The sequence below is a fragment of the Lagopus muta genome, chromosome 8 (assembly GCF_023343835.1).
Source record: "Lagopus muta isolate bLagMut1 chromosome 8, bLagMut1 primary, whole genome shotgun sequence".
Classification (NCBI taxonomy): Eukaryota; Metazoa; Chordata; class Aves; order Galliformes; family Phasianidae; genus Lagopus; species Lagopus muta.
Window position 1 is genome coordinate 31888204 of NC_064440.1, and position 20938 is coordinate 31909141.

At 42.5% G+C, this 20938-nt stretch overlaps 1 protein-coding gene across 15 annotated transcripts in view; it reads left to right on the top strand.

Annotated features, from left to right (window-relative positions):
• Positions 1 to 20938, top strand: part of UNC80 (unc-80 homolog, NALCN channel complex subunit) — a 120889-nt gene that overhangs the window by 79465 nt on the left and 20486 nt on the right. For all 15 annotated transcript variants that reach the window (XM_048952933.1, XM_048952938.1, XM_048952934.1 and 12 more), the window contains 14 exons: positions 348 to 449; positions 2783 to 2963; positions 4129 to 4397; positions 5549 to 5683; positions 6455 to 6593; positions 7606 to 7702; positions 8355 to 8525; positions 8736 to 8828; positions 10750 to 10785; positions 11118 to 11336; positions 13705 to 13905; positions 16278 to 16401; positions 18638 to 18763; positions 20590 to 20713. In XM_048952933.1, coding sequence (XP_048808890.1) covers positions 348 to 449; positions 2783 to 2963; positions 4129 to 4397; positions 5549 to 5683; positions 6455 to 6593; positions 7606 to 7702; positions 8355 to 8525; positions 8736 to 8828; positions 10750 to 10785; positions 11118 to 11336; positions 13705 to 13905; positions 16278 to 16401; positions 18638 to 18763; positions 20590 to 20713 — 2017 coding nt within the window. The remainder of the gene's footprint in view (positions 1 to 347; positions 450 to 2782; positions 2964 to 4128; positions 4398 to 5548; positions 5684 to 6454; positions 6594 to 7605; positions 7703 to 8354; positions 8526 to 8735; positions 8829 to 10749; positions 10786 to 11117; positions 11337 to 13704; positions 13906 to 16277; positions 16402 to 18637; positions 18764 to 20589; positions 20714 to 20938) is intronic.

Sequence of the window (20938 nt, forward strand, 5' to 3'; positions counted from 1 at the left end):
TAACTTAGTTCTTTATATCTCATCCCTTATAAACATCAGGGTTATCTGAAGGGGAACAAGGAACCATAAGCAGAATTCTGTCCTGCAGGCACCACGTCTCTGGTATTCAGTTATGTGTTGTAAAAAATTGGAGTCTGACAGAAGAATGAAGTGACAGAAGTGGAGTCCCTTGGCTCTTAAGGCATTATGTCCAGCTTTCCCAGAAAAGAGAGCGAGCAAATTTTTCTTCTCTTTATGCCCTGCCCAAAATCTTCAGAAAGGATGAAAAAAGGACCTTGTATTCTGTTGTAATGAACAACGCTGTTGCAATTGTGTTTGTTTAAAACTCACTGTTTCTTTCCTGGCAGACCTATGTTCGTGACATTTATCCTTTCCGGAGGTCCGTTTCTCCCCAGCTCAACCTGGTGCAGATGCATCCAGAAAAGGGTCAGGAGCTCATTCAAAAGCAGGTATCTTACTGTCACTGAACACCTCTGCCCATAAACAACTCCCGTAAATAAAACTTTCCTTCCCCTTTAAAGGCCTCCACTCAGACTGCATGCAGATAGAGAGCTCTGCTGGAGAAGCAGCAGTTGGCATGAAATCTGTCTTGGTGCTGTTTAACAGGTGTATGGTATTTTAAGAAGAGCCAAAAAATAAGAATGTGATTCCCTCCCGCTCTCTCCATCCAGCTTCTTTTAGGTGAATCATTTTGCATTCTCCTACACTTGGCCAGAACAACTTCAGTTGAGTCAGCTTTAAAAGATGCTTATTGCCTTCTTAAACATGACCTCTGAGTCTTTCAGAACCTTTTCTTCATGAGTGCATCTGGCTGTGGATCAGACAATATCTGTTCTACCTTGCAGTCTGTCCTCTCACTGCAAAGAATGTTCCTTGTCTTTCCTTGTCTTGCTCTCAGATACAAGTCTTTTAGTACAGCCACCACTAGTGACACTGAAGCAGCAATTGTTTCCTCAGGGGAGTCTCTGCCCTTGGAAGGACGCTGTCTTCCCCATTTTACAGCCTCATGACTTGATAATGTGTCTGATCCTGCTAATGCTCTGCAGCTCCCAGGAGTTCTCTACAGAAACTAAAGGAGAGAACAGTGCTTTTAATGTGCTGCAGCCTCCTGAGAGTAATATTTCCTTAGACAGCAAGGCAGCAGTACTGAGTTCACTCTGCCTGTAGAAAGCCTCATGCTTTTTTTCTCCACAAAAGCAAAGTTTTCTCAGCAGTACACATCTGAATACTTAGGGAAAAGTTGCTCTAGCTGTACCTGCAAAGATGATACTAAGCAGGAAATAAAAAGAAAGGGGAATGTGGTTAAACTGTTAAAAGTTCTAATGGTCTTACAGTTCTAGCCACAAAGCAGCTGCTGTAGTTGCGTCCTTGGTAATGGGAGCGTGCAAACAGGAAAATATCATCAGGAATCATTATAAAAATTAAATATGAAGCTGCTTTAGAGAAACTAGCTGCTAAAATAATGGCAAACTTTGTTAATGCCATCTCATGTGTGTGTAGTACAGAACAGGGAAATACCTCACGTGCTGCATCTGTTAGTAGGAAATCTATAAAAATTTGAAAATCACATCAAATTGTTTTGGTTGCTGCACTGCCAGAAATTATTCTCACTGTGGTTCTAGAAGTTGCGTTCCGTACGCCAGGGCTTTTTATGTCCTATGTGACCCAAAAACATTAGAACGGCCTGTCCAGATTTCTCAGGGCATTATTTTACATTCCATAGTTTTCTATTTAGACCACTTGGAAGACGACATATTTCCAAAGTAAAATGTACATCAAGCATCTGCCAGCCTCTGTGTAGTCGTGCAGCAAGGTGTTGGATAACATCTATCTCCGGGAAAGAAGGCAGCACTGTGAAATCTGTCTACCAGGCAGCAATCCATGCAGAAGTTGTACTGTTTGAACACTCCATTCCAGAATGAGTGCACATAAGAGCAAGGTCTTAGTGACTGCAGGATGTGGGAAGCTGGGCTTTGTCCCACATTGAGCCACGTGCTCTGAGTTTTGGCTTCAACCCAGAAGCTGAAGGCTGTCTTGAAACTGCTTCCAAAGACAGTTGCTTCTACTGCTGAGCACAGCTCTGCCTTATGTTTGCTATTAGAATCAAAATAAAATAGTTGCCTGGTTAGTCCTACCCCTCAGAAGTTCAAAAGAGGCTGGTAGAATGGAACTCAGTTTCTCTGCTGGTATAAACCAGAATTCATCATCAAAGTTGGCAGGACTTCGCTGGTTTACAGTAGCTGAGAATTCGATCTGCTTTGTTTTATGATTACCTTTCTTTTGGAACCCTACATACACTTGCAATGGCCAGACAAGTTCCAGCAGGAAGATAATCATCCCAACATAATGTTGCCTATTCTCTAAGAGCTTGCAGAGAGTAAGTGCAACTGCGTGGCTTTCAGTTTAGAGTTGTTTTGTCTCTGATCACCTTGGGACTCACACAGGCAAAATTTACGTTGACGCTGATCTACAAAAGGCTGCATTGCAAATTTGCAAAGAGTTTGACAACCCACATGGTCCTCTACAACACTGGAATAGAAAGAGTTAAAACCTGTTTGCAAATGCAGTCCATCTATGCTGGATGGAGCTAAAAAACACTGGTCATACAAATTCTGCAGAAGGGCACAGTACTTGCACTTCAAATTTCATCAAATTCCTGTCAACCATGAGTGCTACTTCTCTCCCATCAGAGAAGGCTGTGCAAGCTAGCCTAGAAAAGTGTGTGTACATATACACAAGAGCTTTCTGATTAGACTGATTCTGATTCTTGTCTCTCTTTCAGGTGTTCACTCGCAAACTAGAAGAGGTGGGGCGGGTGTTGTTCCTCATATCGTTGACACAGAAAATCCCTACTGCCCACAAGCAGTCGCACGTATCAATGCTTCAGGAAGACCTCCTCCGTTTGCCTTCATTTCCCCGAAATGCCATTGATGCTGAGTTCTCCCTCTTCAGTGATCCCCAAGGTATGGCTTTTTGATGGCTTTCTTTGGTGGTTGCGTACGGCTCAGAAGGTTCATGTGAGGCACTTCATTTGCCACAGAAACACAGGCTGGAAACTCATAAATCTCCTCCTAGAGAAAATGATACATAGCTGTTGGTTGTAAGCATAACAGTGGAAAGGGCTTTGCTGAGTTAAACACCTCCAGACAAAACTACTTTCTTTGAACATTAACAGGAATATAATCCTGTATTAAAATTATGCACGAGGCTACGGCTGGAACTGTGTCCAGCTGTGTACTCACCAGAACACAGAAGTTTTTCACAAACTAGGGTGAGTCTAAGGGAGGGCCCCTATGGCAGTTAGGGGGCCGGGGGACTTGTCGTATGAGGAGAGGTGGAGGAACCTGAGCTTCTTCAGTTTCAAGAACACCCATAAATTTTGAAGTTCACCTTGCCTGAGAAAGGGATCTCTGTCTCATCTAGCCCAAGTTTTTCTGTAACACTCATGGAAGTCTTTGCACTGATTTCTCTGAACCTTGATTCTAGAGCTTTATTTGCCAGCATGCTTTGCAGTAGCATCTTGTCACTGGGTCTGTGTTTTCAAACTGAAACATCAGAAAAATGGTGTGAGACCTCACAGAGCACAGAGTCCACATTGTGAAAGAAATGGACTTTAAATGAAGATTGGGCAAATCTTGCAGCAGGGATATCAGAGCAGATCTCTCTTTAGGAACTTTGCTGTGAAAGGGTTTCCAGGCTGACTTGAGAATTAAAAAGACCACTGTTTCAGGGTGATAAGTGCTGACCTGTTCTGTAACAGACCCTAAAGACACTTGCTTTCAGAAGCATTACTGTAAATATGCATCATTATCCTGTAATCTCTGGTACGCCTAGAAGATTAAGATTCAGCTCAGATCTTCTTTCACATTTGAAGAAGAGAATTTCCAACTGTGGGAAGCAAGTTTAATGAGCTGTGATACTCATTAATCAGTCTTCATGTGTCTTGTTTTCAGCTGAGATTGGTTCAAGCCCTGTAGGCACTTGCAGAAATGCAGAATGGATGAACTCATTTCAGAAAGGCAGAACGAGTGTCACTGTTTGTGGGAGGATTCTCTGGCAAAACCTGCAGTGTTGTGAGTCTGGCCATCATAGACAGAGTTGATTGCTCTTGCCTTTTCTCCCCCACAGCTGGAAAAGAGCTCTTCGGTCTTGACACTCTTCAGAAAAGCTTGTGGATTAAGCTGCTGGAAGAGATGTTCCTTGGCATGCCTAGCGAGTTCCCCTGGGGGGATGAGATCATGCTGTTCTTGAATGTCTTCAATGGTGCCCTGATCCTGCACCCTGAAGACAGTGCCTTGCTGAGGCAGTATGCTGCCACAGTCATCAACACAGCTGTGCACTTTAACCACCTCTTCTCCCTCAGTGGGTACCAGTGGGTGCTCCCCAGTATGTTGCAGGTGAGCTATTTCCATGAAAAATACAAGGGAAGACTTACAGAGTGAGCACTTTGTTATAGAACTGAATGTTAGTGAATAAACTTAAAAATTTCCTTACGTTGTCACAGCTCTGTTAGAGCTGTTGCATTTATCCAAAAGAAGTTACAAGGAATTGTTATTTCCACCAGAGGTGCCTGCAGGTTCTTCCACTTTTCTTGGTGGAATTAATATATTGTTAGCCATTTCCCTTTTTTCAAGTAAATTAAGTCTTGCAAGTGTAACAGGCCATGGGTGACAAGCATGCTAGAGGCGTGTGGTTGTGCTACAAATGTGGATATACTTCAGCCTGCTAGCCTGCTAACAGAGTACATGTCTGCAGAGAAACATCTAAGAAACATGTGCTGTAATGTGAATTTTGCATTACCACAAAATTTCAGCATTACATCTGGCAAACCTCAAGAAAATTCTGAGTGTCTCTGCTCCAAACCTCCCAAGTATTTGTACCAGCAGAGATGTGCAGACAGGCGATTGAAATGGGCAAAAGAAGGAAGCGCAGTCAAACTGTTCCTAGCAATTTATGCTGTTTGTGTATCTCTGAGAAATAAATCCTACTTCTTTGGCATCATGTTCAATGGCCAGCTCTGAAGGAAATGCCACTCTAAAAAGCTTGAAATGTCTTTGAAGTGGGCAGAACTGTCAGCGTGTTGAATGATAGTTCAGGAGTTCAAATTGTCTTGGCAAAGTGGGGATGCAGTCTGAATATGGAAAAAGAAAAGAAAAAATAACCAACAGATAATGTTGATCGGGCTGGACTGTTGTAGGTTCTTGATTAGGAATAATCAGCTGCATGAATGTGTAGAATGGAAGAGAGCTGATTTAGTAGCATTTCTGCAGGACAGAATGTTGGACTTGTTCTAGCTCTGAAGCTAAGTATCAATCAAGTGTGTTTCTGTTGAAGGATAAAAAAGAACAAGTAAAAATATCATATACCATTCTGGAGTTGACTATAGAGAATTGTATCTTGTGAAAGATACATGGAATAATTCTGTTTCTCCAAGCAGCAGCACTCCTGACTTGTAATCAAGCTGTAGTTGATGCAGCGTTAGGCTAGGAGTTGAAGAACCCTTCCACTAGAGTAACGTAGCACTTCCATGTCTTTTATGGTTGTTTAGGTATATGCTGACTATGAAAGCAACCCACAGTTACGCCAAGCCATAGAGTTTGCTTGCCGCCAGTTCTACGTTCTGCATCGCAAGCCCTTCATTCTGCAGCTGTTTGCCAGTGTCGCCCCTCTGCTGGAGTTCCCTGTGAGTAGAAACCATTCCCTAGGCTGGGTGTGGGGAAGCCTGTGCGTGCAGCCAGCCTCCCATCAGAGATCAGGAGGAGAAAACAGCTGGAGCATCAGCACCGTTCAGGTTGAACACATCCTTACTGCAGTTGGTGCTACACAGAACCGTTTCCTGAGCTTATTTCTTCTCACTTCTGTTCATCGGTTGATTGAGCAGCATATTGAGATAATGAGCCACTGGTGTCTAGGGTAGTCAATATAGTTTCACTTTAAATATCTGTGTATAAAAAATATGTGTTATTAAAAAATATGTGTTATAAAAGGACAAAAATGATTTGCAACTCTTTAAACAGATCTTTTCTTAGAATGCAGTAATATGAACAGAAAGCTTGTTGCCAAGTTTTAGTACATCCGAGCTCTAAGATTGGATTAGCCATGTTTTAAAATCTTCACTAATCAATTTTTAACATTTTAATGAGCTAAAATTATTAATGGAATTGTAATTGAAAGTGGAACTGTTAAATCTAACTACACATACACTGTAAGCACACACATCCTTCTTAGCAGGGCAGCAAATACCTGCTTTTTTATGGCAAGTAAAGCTGTATGCAGTGTTCACATTGTTTCCACTGTAGCATCAATCTGTTGAATCAGGTAAGGCTTATTGCTTTAGAGCACTTAGTGCTCCCTGTGGGCTCTTTGTCAAAACAAAAAGGGTTGCCAATACCTCCTGTAAAGATTGCTAGGATGCACACAGGCCCTCAGAAAATCAGCCGTGTCGTTGAAACAGGATGCTACGAACAACGGAACCAGCAAAGGAGTGTCAGCTCAGTGCCTGTTTGACCTGCTGCAGTCCTTAGAGGGAGATACTCCAGACATTTTGGACATCTTAGAGCTGGTGAAAGCAGAAAAGCCTCTCAAGTCATTAGGTAACAGCAAAGAATCCTTTATTCAGTAATTCTGTATTGCTGCTTATTGATTAAACATGTATCTGATGCAGCTTATTTTCTTTTTCTACTCCTCGAGTGCAGTAATGTCTGCTTCTCATGCCTCATGAATCTTTTAAGGATGACTTTATTACCACCATACACTAGATATTTTCTGCAGGAAAGGAATTTTTCACTTATTTTATTCCAAAGCTCCTTTTTCTGCGTTGAGCCTACTAGTCTGAAGCTAGCCCCTGGCATTTTGAATTTTATCATGTGTGGATGAAGAATAAAGATGGCTAATAAACTATATCATGCTGACAAGATCAGCGTCATCCTCTCCTCTGTTCCATGCTGGCAGGAAACTCAAACATCCTCTCCTGTGGGCAGACTGTGACTAATAACTGATGGATGCCATTCAGGCAGTCAGTTGTCCTGATTACAAAGCAGAATGTATATGGCTGTGTGATGTATGCAAGACACTGTCTCTCTTGGCAGTCAGCCATACAATGCAGCATTTAAGGAGTTGGCTGCTGTGTGCTCTGCAGGGAAATAATTTTGTCTGATTTTTATAAGGATCTTTGACTTATTTTCAAATTTGCACATTCCTTAAATAACACTGATTTTGATCAATTAGTCTTAGTATTAAAGCTTTGTTTTATCCTGGAATTTTCTGATGCTGTCACCAGTGGTGCATCAATGTCATTTTTAGTATGGTGGAAACATCTTGGAAGAAGCAGATAAAGGACCGCAGTAGCATCTGTAGGCCTTCATGCTCAGCAGTGATTTGACCTACTGAAAATCGTTTCTTAGTGCTCTTGGATGTTGGTACAAGTGGGAGTTCAGCACCATTCTATCTGACAGGCTCATTTTTGTCAAAAGTCATGAGCTTACTAGGGAGTGTTAACATGAGAAACAAGCTATTGAAAATGGGGGGAAAGAAAGGAGTGTGCTAGCTCTTTTCATATTTGTTATGTCTGTGTGCTTATCTTCTCCTATTGTTTTATTCCCTCAGACTTCTGCTATGGGAACGAGGACTTGACCTTTTCGATCAGTGAAGCCATCAAGCTATGTGTGACAGTGGTGGCCTATGCTCCCGAGTCGTTCAGAAGGTGCTGGTCTGTTTTCTTGTTTTGTGCAGACTCAGAAAAGGCCTAGAAGTTGCATATGGCATGAGGAATCAAAACAGAGGACATAGAAAAGCAACACAAGCACTACGCTTCTCTGTGAGGCCAAGCTTCTGCTTGTTGATGCATTTCCTAGGGCACCAGCTCCAATTCTAGCCAGCTGCTGAAAGCAGTGCTGAGCTGGGTGGCAAGCCAAGCAGCAACAAATAGGCTGTATTCTTAGATGGGGGCCACATTTTGTTCTTAAGCTTACTGTTGCCAGAGAGGTACCTGAGGGCAAAAACAGGCAGCTGGAAAGAACAGGAAGATGCAGAGAGATGGGAAAGAAAAAAGGATAGTGTCTAAGAAGAAACCAGAGAAGAAAGGAGTTTTTGGAGGGAAAAAAGAACATCCACAGATGGATGACTTACTCAGAGGACACCCGAAAGTTCAGACAATTTGTATTACTGTTTCATTTTTCCCTGAAGTCCCTCATATGAGAGTTTCTTTGGCCCAAGGCTGATTACCTAATGAGAAGCAATGAAATCACAGGCTAGTGGGAGGTTCAGGGGCCTTCAGAAAGAATCTGAAACCTCCACCTGATGAGAGTTTCAGGATTGACAGCTTATAACAGACCAAGTAATGGTTATTTTTCCAGCCTCCAGATGCTGATGGTCTTGGAAGCATTGGTTCCCTGCTACTTGCAGAAGCTGAAGAGACAGACCTCTCAAGTGGAGACTGTGACAGCAGCTCGTGAGGAGATTGCTGCTATGGCTGCACTTGCCACCTCTTTGCAGGCCCTCTTATACAGTGTTGAAGTTCTCACCAGGTAACTCACGCTTCACAGGTCCTAGAATGTTTTTGCTCATCAGTCTGGGGAAAAGGAGTGAACAAGAGCTCTCCATATCTGAGTTAGTTTGTATAATGGTTGAGGTTTAGACAGGTAAAGTTAATGCTAGGTTTCACTAGACCACAAGCAGAATTTCAGTGCACTTATTAGATACAGTTTTTAGCGTGTTCCTCACATTCCCTTTGCTAGGCCTATGACAGCCCCACAGATGAGTCGATGTGACCAAGGCCATAAAGGGACTACAGCAGCTAACCACACCATGTCAGCAGGTGTGAACACCAGGTAAGTCAGTGCATTTTTCTTTCTTTCTTGTCCTTCTGAGCAGCTTTTCTGTTTTTTTTTGGAGTAAGATAATGTCTGTGCTGAGTGCTTCCTCAGTTGTCTGAGGAGGTGCTCTGGATATTGTGGGAGAAAGCAATCAGATAAAAAGAGCACACAGCCCAGAACTGAATTTCTGACATAACCATAATCTCCAACACTGTAAATTCTCATTTAAAACCGTGTTACTAAATAGAAGACCAGAATATCAAAACAGAAGGCGCTCATCCTTAATAGCCTCTTTTCATTTTCCTCTTTGTACTCTAGCAGTACACTGACAGAGCAACTATGTCCTTCAATTCACTGCTTTGCTTCCTTTCAAGTCTGCTGTCAAAGAGCCACTGGACAGAGTCCGTTTGGGTAGCAGAAAGATTTGATCCTTCTGGCCTTGTTCTGAGTGACTGAGCAGCAGTAAAACCTCAAACTGTATGTCTGTTGAGACTACAGAAATTGGCACCTCCTCTAGTTTTCTATTCATCCATTTATTTTGCCTTTTTTCCTTTCCTGTGGTCTCTTTATATTGCCTTTGCCTCCATTTTGGCTTGGGTTTTTTTTGTTTGTTTATTTTATTGGGGGTTACATGTAGCAAAGGAGAAGGTGGCAAAGAATATAAGAAAAAGGGAAGAATGGCTGGAAATATTCTTGCCTTTCTTTATAAAAATATAACAAGACAACGAACTTTGCACAGGGAATGGGAAAAAGGAAGGGGGTGCCAGCAGACTTCAATACTGCTCCTTTCGTATTGGCCATTCAGATTAGGCTACTGTGAGAACAAGGCTACTGGCAACTTATACAGCCATAGAACAAGGGCTTGAAGCTTGTTACTGTTCTTTCCGAGCAGAGTATTCCTTCTTAAATTCTCTTTTGTTGGTAACAACAGATAATGGGTGTGTGCACAGTCAATAGGCCAGTCAAGTACCATGGGCTGTACTGGGCTATAAATCAAGAATATATTTTTGGCAAGTCATGCTTTCCAAGTTGTTCCCTGTCTTCTTTTGTACTGAAGGGAGATAGACATCTCTTTCTATATGAATCGTCAAAGGGTTATTATTGTCACTTTATAGATGTGAAGTGTGCACGTCTTGGTTGGTAACTCCTGGAATCAATTTGTTGCTCTTTAACACTGTTTCATGCAGGCTTGGAGCATCAGCAGTGCATCCAACACCGATCTGCTTTTCAATCCAGGATCTGAATGTTCCTGGTTATAGTGGTGTAATGGAAAGTAGTGCCTCATTTATATTATTTGTATACTGACTGTGGAAAGCAGTTGATATGTATCTGCTGACAGTCAAAAGTAGAGACTCCCGATGCTGTGTGACTTGAACATATTGGTTTAAATTTCCAGATATCTCTCATTGTCAAGCATTCAGTCTCAGATCCAAAAACATTTCTGAGCTGCTCTACTTTTCCAGCCCTTAATTCTTCTGCTGTCATTGCAATAGACATCTGCTAGCAACAACAGCAGTCTCACAATGATAGAATGGTTGCTGTTCCTGACTTGGTCGTGTTAACCTAGAGGTGCAGGGTTTGTTAGTCTTTCTCAACAAAACTAGCAAGAGACAATGGCAACAAAACAAAACTGTGAGGTACTCTTCCCACAGAATGAGCTCTGGTTTCGTGAGAGAACAAACACTGAGTGAAAATTATTAAGTGAAATTGCTTGAAAACTTTGTTCTCTCATTTTATAATGAAGGCAGTAACTATGACAGTCTGTTTTTTTGCTGCCAGACAGGAGGTAAAGGCTATTTAGTGTTGTCACTAACTATGTGTAGCCACGGTTCCAGTGATGGGGAGAGGCTAGAACATTGACAGCCCCTTGCAGCAAGGCACAATTCAGGCACTCCTCAGCTGCTGTTTTACAACTGCACCGTTTCTGTTTTCCCAGGTACCCAGAACAGGGAGCCAAACTACACTTTATCAGGTACAGTAAAATCTTCACTCGGCCTTCTCTGACGTGAGGAACTGTTCTGCAGCACTTTCCAGGTTCACTGGGTCTCACCCACCGTTGCTGTGACAGGCAACCTTTTTCAAAAGAAGATAGCAAAGGATAGTTCATTTTTCTCGTTCTTAAAAAGACTTTGCAGCTGGTAATTTCCCTTTTTGTATTTTTTTTTTTTTTAGTTACAGGTGCAACGATTTTTTGTTTTCAATTGCGGGTGAAAGAATCTGCTGCAAAACAGACTGGAGAGGTTTTCGAATTTATACCTGTTCTTCTGCATGCAATGCTTTTTTTTCTCATTTTGTATCTTCCAGGGAAAACCTTCATTTACTGGAGGAGGGCCAAGGTCTTCCCCGAGAAGAACTGGATGAACGAATTGCTAGAGAGGAGTTCAGGAGACCGCGGGAGTCACTGCTGAATATCTGCACTGAGTTTTACAAGCACTGTGGTCCAAGGCTGAAGATTTTGCAGAACCTGGCTGGAGAGCCCAGAGTCACCTCTCTGGAACTGCTGGATGTGAAGTCACACATGAGGTATTCCACAGGCTTTCTCCTTTTGCTTGTTCATTTCAGGGGAATTCACTTCTTTTAGCTCTTAACTTTTCACAATAGCAAGACGACTCAATCGCTTTCTGTTAGCATAGGCTTGCATGTTGCTTTCTGAACCATGCATGCCTTGGATGTTCTTTAGATTGTACCTGATGCTGCTTGCATGTAAGAAGGGTTTCATAAGCTCTCCTTTGGTCTTGTTTAGACCCCCATCTCTGTGGATGAAACAAAAGTGGAGGCTCATCTGATACATCAGAAGAAGTTATGATGAGGAGCAGAGTAGATAAGGCTGCTCTCTAATGCAGGGGATGAGGAAGTTGCCTATCTGGCTCAGTGGGGCTTTTATCTTCTCCTAGGACATTGTGCATCACAACATGCTGCCAACAAATATAGGGAAGGAGAAGATAATCTCTGCACCATTTGACACAAATGACTGGAATATGGGGGAGGATAGGGCAGAAGGCATTTACAGGACCATCACCTCATTGTGTGATAAAGCAGGAGCACAAGATTTTTTTAAAGGTACAGCAGCGAGCCCAGAAGGCTGGTTGGGTGCTCACTGTAGATTGTTTTGTTGCACTGTGGCCTAGAAGGAGCTGAGTGGAGGCTTCTAATAGTTTGGACCTCATTCTGTGCTGACTCTGTGCTTGCTGTTCATGGTAACCACAAAACAGGGGTAATTCGCTACTGAGAAGTGTTGTCCAGTTAAAAGGGGAAAAAAAAACAAAAAAAGCATTGAGACAAGAGAGAATGGACCTGATTCTGTTGATAGTACAGTCATCTTCAGGGGAAGTTCCTTTGCCTCATCTTTATACCTTTTTCACCAGAAAAGCCTTGTGAAGCAAGCTGAAGGGAGTCAAATGCTAGCAGTGCACGGAACCTGTTTTGTTCCTGCCCTCTGGACCAAGGAAACCCTTGAAAAAACATTCCTGCCTTTTATATTCGTGCTCCGAAAACAAATGGCAAAGCCCCTTATCTAGCAGATTCTGCCATAATTAGAGATGTATGTTTTGTGTTAATTTAGGTCTTGTTGAACAAATGCCCAAATTTGCTGGGGAACTGGGAGGCTGTTCCTTTGGTTGGTTTGTGTATTTCCTTATTAACTGAACGTTGCTTTCCTTCCCTCTGGCAAATACTTAGTAATTTAGAGGGTAATTTTGAACAGGAGATACCTGTTACTGCAGATGCACGTCATTCCTGTGTAGTGCTTACCTGCAAACAAACTGAAGGTCTGATGGACCTGGATGTTTTTCCATGCCATCTTTTTCCAAGGGATGTAAGAATTAGGAATTAATACTAATTGCATTACAAACTCTGTGACTCAGTATGAGTCAAGAACTTTAATCTTTTGCTAGGAAACAAAGGTGAGGTTCCCAGGCCACATTTCATCTTTGCTTAGATATAGTTGTGTTGGGCTTTTTAATGATTTCAGTGGGAGCAAGAAATACACGTCTGATGAATGAATTTTCTTTGTTTCATGTTATAAAGGGTTTAATTTTTTTTTCCATATTACATTACCATCCTAGTTTTACATTTGCATCTAACAATCTGGGTGTACTAAGGGTACAACTTGGAAGTATTTGCTAGTTAGCAGAAATGTAGAAACTTCATTTCTGTATTTATTTCATAATCAACATAGATTAGGCTTAGTTGCTCTTCAGCAATTTTGTGTCCCTCTCTTAGAAGATGAGTTTCACAAACTTGAAAGCAGGTGTACAGAAGGTGCTATTGGTTTGTTTTCTGGAAAGGATACTTTCTTGACAGGAAACAGTTACAGAACTGTTCTTCAGTGAAACAGTTAGAGAACACCTTAGTAGCTTCATTATTTTCAAGAGACAAATTCTTTCAAGGCCAGAGGTTGCAGCAGTGAAGCTAAGGGTTTGATTTGCAGATGATGACAAGTTGTGCTCTGGTTCTCATGTCTCCTGGAAAGTGCTGGAAATGACTGCCTTATTGTGGTGGAACAAGAATTGCTTTATCGTAGTTCCTAAATAAAAGAAATGTTATCCGTTTTCTTGCATGAATTCATTTTCTAGTGTCAGTTAAACGACTAACAGGATTTAGCTGCTGAAGGAAACAATCTTTTCTAGCTAGACAGCAGATATACCAGAACATGATGTGACAGCCATGGTCATTGAAGGCTGTCAGATGCCTTCTCAGAGTCTTCAGAAAACCAAATAATAGGCTATTCACTTATAACAGGGTTCATCTCACCTAACTTTAGCCATTTAAAAGTGAAATATTTAGTCTGAAGAAATCATAAAGGTCTTTTTGGACCCATTGAAAAGGGCACGTGTGAAGAAATGCAAGCTGTAGAGTATCAGGTTTCTCTCTTAACAAGCTCTGGTTTCAGATTGGCAGAAATTGCACATTCCCTGCTGAAATTGGCACCTTATGACACGCAGACGATGGAGAGCCGAGGTCTCCGTCGCTACATCATGGAGATGTTACCCATCACTGACTGGACAGCTGAGGCGGTGAGACCTGCCCTTATCCTCATCTTAAAGAGATTGGACCGTATGTTCAATAAAATTCACAAGATGCCTACTCTGAGGTAAGCAGGTACAATGGAAACCCTCTGGGGTCCGTTTCTGATGTTGCAAGCCGTGAAGTGTGGGTATGTCATCTAACTAGAACTGTTGTATTGCTGTGAGCCTTTACATTAGAAACTGAGGGGTTTTTCCTCTGTAAGTGTGCATTTATGTTGACGTTTTTGTTGTGGCTTCTGATAAAAAGAAAAGAAATTTCAGGTAATCAAGAACTACAGAGAGTACTTACAGAAATCTCATGTTCTCTTTCTCCAAAATACATCATCAGATTTGTACCATCTGCCATCTTTTTGTTTTAGCTGTGAGTTAAGGAGATTAATTTTTTTTTCTTTAATAGAAAGTTAAGTGAACTCTAACAAGAGTATTTCAAGAATACCTTCTCACAAAAATGCTTTATGTTCTCTGTAAAGATAAAAGTAGTCTGGAGCTATGCAGTAGCTTCTCAGTGTGCCTTCATAAAGGGATCAGAACTGCAGCAATTGAATCCAGTCAGTGACTTGTGAAAACTTGGTGCTTCATGAAGTAGTGCTGTGGTACAGGCCTTGCTGAGTTCCAGAAGTATTGAAAATTGAACATTTCCACCTCATAGGCAGTGATATATATGTTGTCTGGGTTGTGTAAAATCCCTCAACCGTGCAGATTTTCCAATGATCTTAGTGAAAAAAGCTCTTGGTCTCAGTTAACCTTGTGGATGAATGTCCTCAACTGCTTCGTTTTGTTAGCAATACGAACTGGGAAACCAAATTACATTAGAGAACATCAGAATCTGGAATTTAGACACAAAACTTCAGATCCTTGTGGGAATCATGTGTATACAACTAAGATGGAGCAAATAATAAGAGGGTGATTTCTTCTTTCTGGCATCCCTACGTGTCACTTCCCTTTGGCTAACAATCTTGTTTTAGAAACTGCTGCCCTTGTGGGGAGTTTAGAGCTGGAGATATTGATGCTTCCCCTTCCTGATGGTTTGATTCTTTGATAGGCCTTGCCATTTCTTTATGTTCTTGCTCATAATTCCTTCTGCTTCAAAAGGCAGCTTAAGGGTCTTGCTTGTTCTTGAGTAACTTTCCTTTTGTCTAAGTGAATTGAATGCTTATAAAATAAAATTCTCCTCATATTCCCTCATCTGTGCTTGAACCTGTGCTTAGATGAAACTATTATTCCATATACATAGGGACAGAGACAACAAAGCCACTTGACCAGATGCATTAACTACATTTAACTATTGTTAAGCATCATTTAAGCAAGAAACCTCTTGGGATGGAAAAGAAATCACATGTTTGGATGGCAGACCCTAGAAGCCTTCCATTAGGATATTTACACCAGAATCTTGCATACTGCCTCCCATGGGCACCCCGCTCCAAAGCCACAGTCTGATGGGAGTAGTGTAAGAACGTGTACAAAGGCAAACTACTGTTCCAGAGTAGGTTTAGGAGCAGTAGTTGCTGAAAAATGAGGTGTATATTTGCATACTTTAGAATTCAGACAGCAAACGTTTCATCTTACTTTCATCTGTAGGAAGTCTTCTGAGCAAACTTGACTAGGGTATTGCTCATTCCTGAGCAAACAGGTTATTCAAGCCTTGTCCTTCCATCCCAGTAAGTACTCGGTTAGATACTGGCTTCAGAACTACACCATCTCTGAAGAGTCCGACCCTGAGATCAAAGGTGGGAACCGCTTTGTTGTTATTTCTGATGTATCTGCTTACGGTTTGGAGGGAGCCATTCAGAACCTGTCAAGAGGACATGAGTCCTACAAGCTATTTTAAAGAAAACCGAATTGTCAGGGAAGAAGGACTCCTGAAATAGAGGACTTTGGTGCTGCTCAGTTGTCCTACGTGGGGTGAGGACAGTGAAGTCTGCACTGCTGGGCAGCTCAAGTACAGAGAGTCAATGTGACTCTCTCAGACTGGATGGCAGAGTAGTTTGCAGAGGACACTCACAGCTGACAAGGCTTATTGAACATCGGAAAGCCACAAGAGATGGAGGAGTCACTCTCAGTTGGGATCACGGCCCAGCAGAAGTCTTCCCACACACAGGCACACCTGAGACAGCTGTCTGCTGAGTCTGTTTCATCCCCCATCGCAGGGAAAAGTGAATCACAGCCTATCTACCGTTGTTGTTGTCAGGGCTTTTTTTGTCGCTAATGCAGAATCTCTGCTACGTTTTGGTCTCTCAGACACTCAGTGTGCTCTGTGCTTTCCTGAGCTGCGTGGATAAAACCTTCTCTCTGTCGTGCACTTTGTGCTCATCTCGGGCATCGTTGCTGTCTGAAACGTTTCCTCTGTGGGCGTCACTGTGTGTCGGTCGCCATGTTTGCGAGCGTCTGGTGGGGGGCAGGAGGCCAGCGGCTAACAGCACCTACTGTTGTATTGCAGGCGCCAGGTTGAGTGGGAGCCTGCCAGCAATTTGATTGAAGGGGTTTGTTTGACACTTCAGAGGCAGCCAATCATATCCTTCCTGCCTCACCTTAGGTCTCTGATCAATGTGTGTGTCAATCTGGTGAGTAGCCAAGCGGCAACCCTGTGAACCTTTTGCTAAACCTCAGTCTGCTGTTGACTTCTCTGCACCGAAGATGAGAGTCCATTCCCATTCCTGTCATTTTACCTGTCCCCCTTACCCCTCGCAAGGGGACTTCGCAAGTGACACTAGAGATAGCAAGGTTCATTTTTGAAGTGGTGCATGGGGAGATACAGTGACCAGTAGCAGTGGTCAAGTGATTTCTTTCCGTTGCTCCCCACGCACCACTTTGAAGATCTACCTTTGCCAGACTGAGCTGAGAGTTGAGGGCTGCAAGTTGGAGAGTGGGGTGGTGGAGACTGCACACACCTGGTAGAGGTGGGGAGGGGCTGATCCTGGAGATACCTACCGTCTCCAGTGGGGAAGGACCCTGGTGGCTCTGTCAGAGGCTATCAGGTGTCTGGCTAGTTAGAAGGATTTACATGGGTGGATTCACTCCTCTATTTGCAATGTCCCTGGCTTGATCTAGTACAGGTTTGCATGGTACAATGTTCAGATCCCACTCTCAGTAGACATTTTTCTCATAAGTGTGTTACAGCAGAGGTGATAGAAACAGAGCCTGTTTAGTCATTCAATAATAGATTGTAGTTTCTGCAGCTGTTACAGTGGGAGCAAAGTCTCCATTTGATTTCCATGTAACTCCAGCTATTTGTAGAAATGCATGAGCTCACATTTCATGTGGAAAAAATACAGATAAGGGGGAAAGGCGGCCCTAGTATTGTCATTGTTGTTGGGTTTAATAACATTTTCTTCTGAGAATACAGATGTTGGAACTTTATCTAGCAGTATCAGAAAGCCTCTCTGAGGAGATTTAAGAACAGTTATCACTAGTTAAGATGCAGTATCGGTGTTTACAAAGGCTCCTGTCCTTCAAGCCTCTGCAGCACTCTTAACTGCAAGGACATGGAAGTCCAAGCTGACAGAGTCCATGAGACTTCTTCCTTGTTCATGCAGAGGTGGCTACTCAGAGGCACTGCAAATCGGGACACTCAGGCTAATTGGAGTGGTTTCACAGGGAAGCTGCTACAGAATTATCTAGAATACAAGTTTACAATGGACTTGTAGTTTGATAAGCAGACAATATGGAGTGAATCACAACTGAAAGCTCTCTAAAGAGCGTGCATTAGGAATGAGCCAGTGCTCTAAAAAAAGCAGAAGGATCTGCAGTGCTAAAGTGCAGTCATAGAGCTTACATTCAGCTGGCTAGGAATGTCAAAGAGAGGTACCAGGAAAAGATGTATTCTTTGTGTTAAGAGGATCTTACCATTAGCTGTCAGAACTTTGGCTGCTATGGGAGCACCCCTGACTGCATACTGATATTCATGTGTAGATCAATTACATCACAAAGCCAAAAAGAGATTAGCTGGGAAAATGGGGAAATACTTTAATGATAATCCATGGTGACAAAAATAAGGGGCTCTGCCATTCTAAATTGCCCTTTGGTTTTCAGGAAGAAAACTGGTTACTGCCTTTCTCCGTAAGCCAGATTTGTAAAAGTGTTTTCTGCCTGTTTCTGTCATCTAGATTTATCTAGTCATGGAGAGAAACGGGCAGATGCAGACCTGTGATTTAATTTGTATGAGGAAAATATCCAAAACAGTTCAAATAACTCTCCCCTTGAACTCTTGTTTTCTTGTGGTGATATTTCACGGGGTTGCAGACAACCAAGTCACATGCAGGTGACAATATTAGAAGTCTTGTGTCAAGTGAGATGAATCATACTTAGAATCGATAGGAATAGAGTGTGTTTGAGGGGAATCTGAACATTGTACAAAACCCGGCTTGGGTCAGACTTAGGACATTTTTTTTCCAGTAGAAGAGAAGGGAAAAAGATCCAGTTTCAATGCAGACTTCTTGCTTTGGTGACATATTTCATTTGTTACAGTTGTTACATGACGTATCCTCCAACTCAAACTGTTCCACCAGTCCAGTGCTGGTCATTCAGGGCTGGTACTGGGTACATTTGTAAATGTACCGAGCTACCTGTGCACTCCTCCCACCCTTGCCGGTTCCTTCTTCCCCCCTCCCTGTCCCTGCTAGAACTCCTCTTTGCTGGCCCCATCTCCCCCAAGGACCACTGTGGATGGCTGGTTCTCCTAGAGCCACCCCAACCCAGTGCTCGAATGGAAGGCCCCTCCATTTCACTGATGTTGGAGGATATGGCATGGATTAAACTGTAAGCAGTCAGTTGTGGTGATGTGCTCTGTTTGTATTGCAGGTGATGGGAGTGGTAGGACCCTCCAGTGTGGCTGACGGATTACCCCTTCTTCATCTCAGCCCTTATCTCTCGCCACCTCTGCCCTTCAGCACAGCTGTTGTCCGGCTTGTAGCATTGCAGATACAGGTGTGTCTGCCCTGGCCTGTGGCTAGGCGTGTTTTAGCTTCTGGTTGAGACACCAACTCATCGGTGCTCTGTTTTGTTTCTGCAAAAGCTGGGCAAAAACTGTGGAACATACACCAAAAATCAAAGAGAAGCAACACGTAGATTCTCCCATCCTTTTGATGATTTGAACTGAGCTCAAAATTGACCTGTTGGGGCCAGCTCCACAGCAAGCATCCATCAGCTTAACACTGCAAATTCACGTCCAGGGAGTTCGGCTGATTGATGCTGTTTAGAGCTCTGACAAGCATATTAGGATTCTCTGCAGTATCTAAGAAGCTAGCACAAGTCTTCTGCCATGGGGAAATGTGCCTGGGTCACGTCCATGCAACCCAATGTCCTTTCTTGTTGGGTGCATGTGCGTAACCGAGAGGTAAGAGTTGGTCACAGTGTGCCAGCTCGAAGAGGCAGGGCAACTTAGGATTTTCAGCTGCTGACTCAATAACATCCTTGTAGCAAATAACAAACCCATCCTGTACTTTTGGAGAAATTCATCACTATTCCTTTCTCACGACAGTGCCACAACAACTACAGAATCTTTCTGCCCTCGTATCTCTTTCTCCTCCTCATTGGCGTGAGATCAGATAGAGTGGAGACAGTGGCAGCAACAGAATGAAGAGTCAAATTTTTCATAATTTAGCTCCAACTTGCATTTTTAAATATGCATTGACACATCCAGTTGGATACTTCAGCAACTATTTCTGTGAAGTGGGGCTGCTTGGGAAGGGTTAGAGGGATGAAAACATAGTGCTGTCTCTCAGAGCACGAGGCACAGAAGGACTTTTTGATACCAGCTCACACAGAGCACAGATTTCTTCCAGCTCTGAGTAATGGTTCATTAATCAGAAGCAAAAAAGGGCCACCGTCACCTTCTCTGAAATCTTTTAGCTTTTTTTAAAAACAGATACCAAAATAGTCATTTTAAAACCAGATTGGGAGTTTCCATTTTTATGATCTTCTCCTCCCTGTTCACTCCTTCTTTTAATGGGTTTTAAGTGGAATGAAAACCAAACAGCAGGAAAACAGGAGAAGCTGTATTCCTAATGCTTCCAGTAGGATATGAAACAGAAATACTTCACATCCCACCAAAAAGCATTCTCTGGAATTTCTCAGCCCAGATCTATAAATTTGAGAGGTTACAAAGTTCAGTTGCATTTCACTGCTAGGACTATAGCAACTGTGAAGTTGTAAATGTAAGTGAGCAGAGGTTCTACTAGCAGTCACTTGTATTACCTCGTGTAAAGAATATGAAGGATCTTTCATTTAAGGTTTCAGTAGATGTGCATTTTGCTTATTTTTTAGGAGTTCATTCTTTATGTTAGGAAAGGTGGTAGAACAGCGCAAAGTGAGGTAGAACAAAAAATGTGTTTGGGAATAACCTCCATGTTCAAACAGCGGAATATTTAGATAGTATCATTTGTGCTGTTTCCTCTGTTCATTTTTTGTTATTCCCCGTAATCAGGGTCAAATTCTGGTCCCATGTGCAGCAGAACTGAGTTTGGAACTAACACTCAGCCAGCTACTGTGGTATGCCTCTGATATTGTTAATGTCTGTGGGTAAGGAATCTGAGCTGCTTACCTCTTGGTTATGACAAGAGCAGGTGATGCTTAGGTTGTTGTGTGAAATCCTTTTACTCCTGGCTGATGTCAGGGCTTCTAATTCATTCAGGTCATCATTGCCTGTTGTGCTGTGTAAACAGGGTGCCTGGGGGACCGCCATTCCCTACAGTAACTTGTGTGAGTTATCTGCTGATGAAATCGTTTAATCCTTTCTTATTATTACTGCACAGGCTTTGAAAGAAGATTTCCCCCTAAGCCATGTCGTCTCCCCATTCACCAATCAGGAAAGAAGGGAAGGAATGCTTTTAAACCTACTGATTCCATTTGTGCTCACAGTAGGATCTGGAAGCAAAGGTCTGACTAATTTAACAAAAGGAGTTTTTCTCCCTTTTTCTGACAACTGATGTTTGCACTTTCCCTGCTCTCTGTTGATTTTTTCCTTTTTTTTTTTTTTTTTAAACTTATTGATTTGTTTTCTTTTCTTTGGTTTGCTTTCTTTGTTTTTTTCCTGTCACTTACAGTGTGTCAGCTAAGTGCCCTTTGGGTCTGAGACTGGAAAGAGTTCCACTGGGGGAAGTT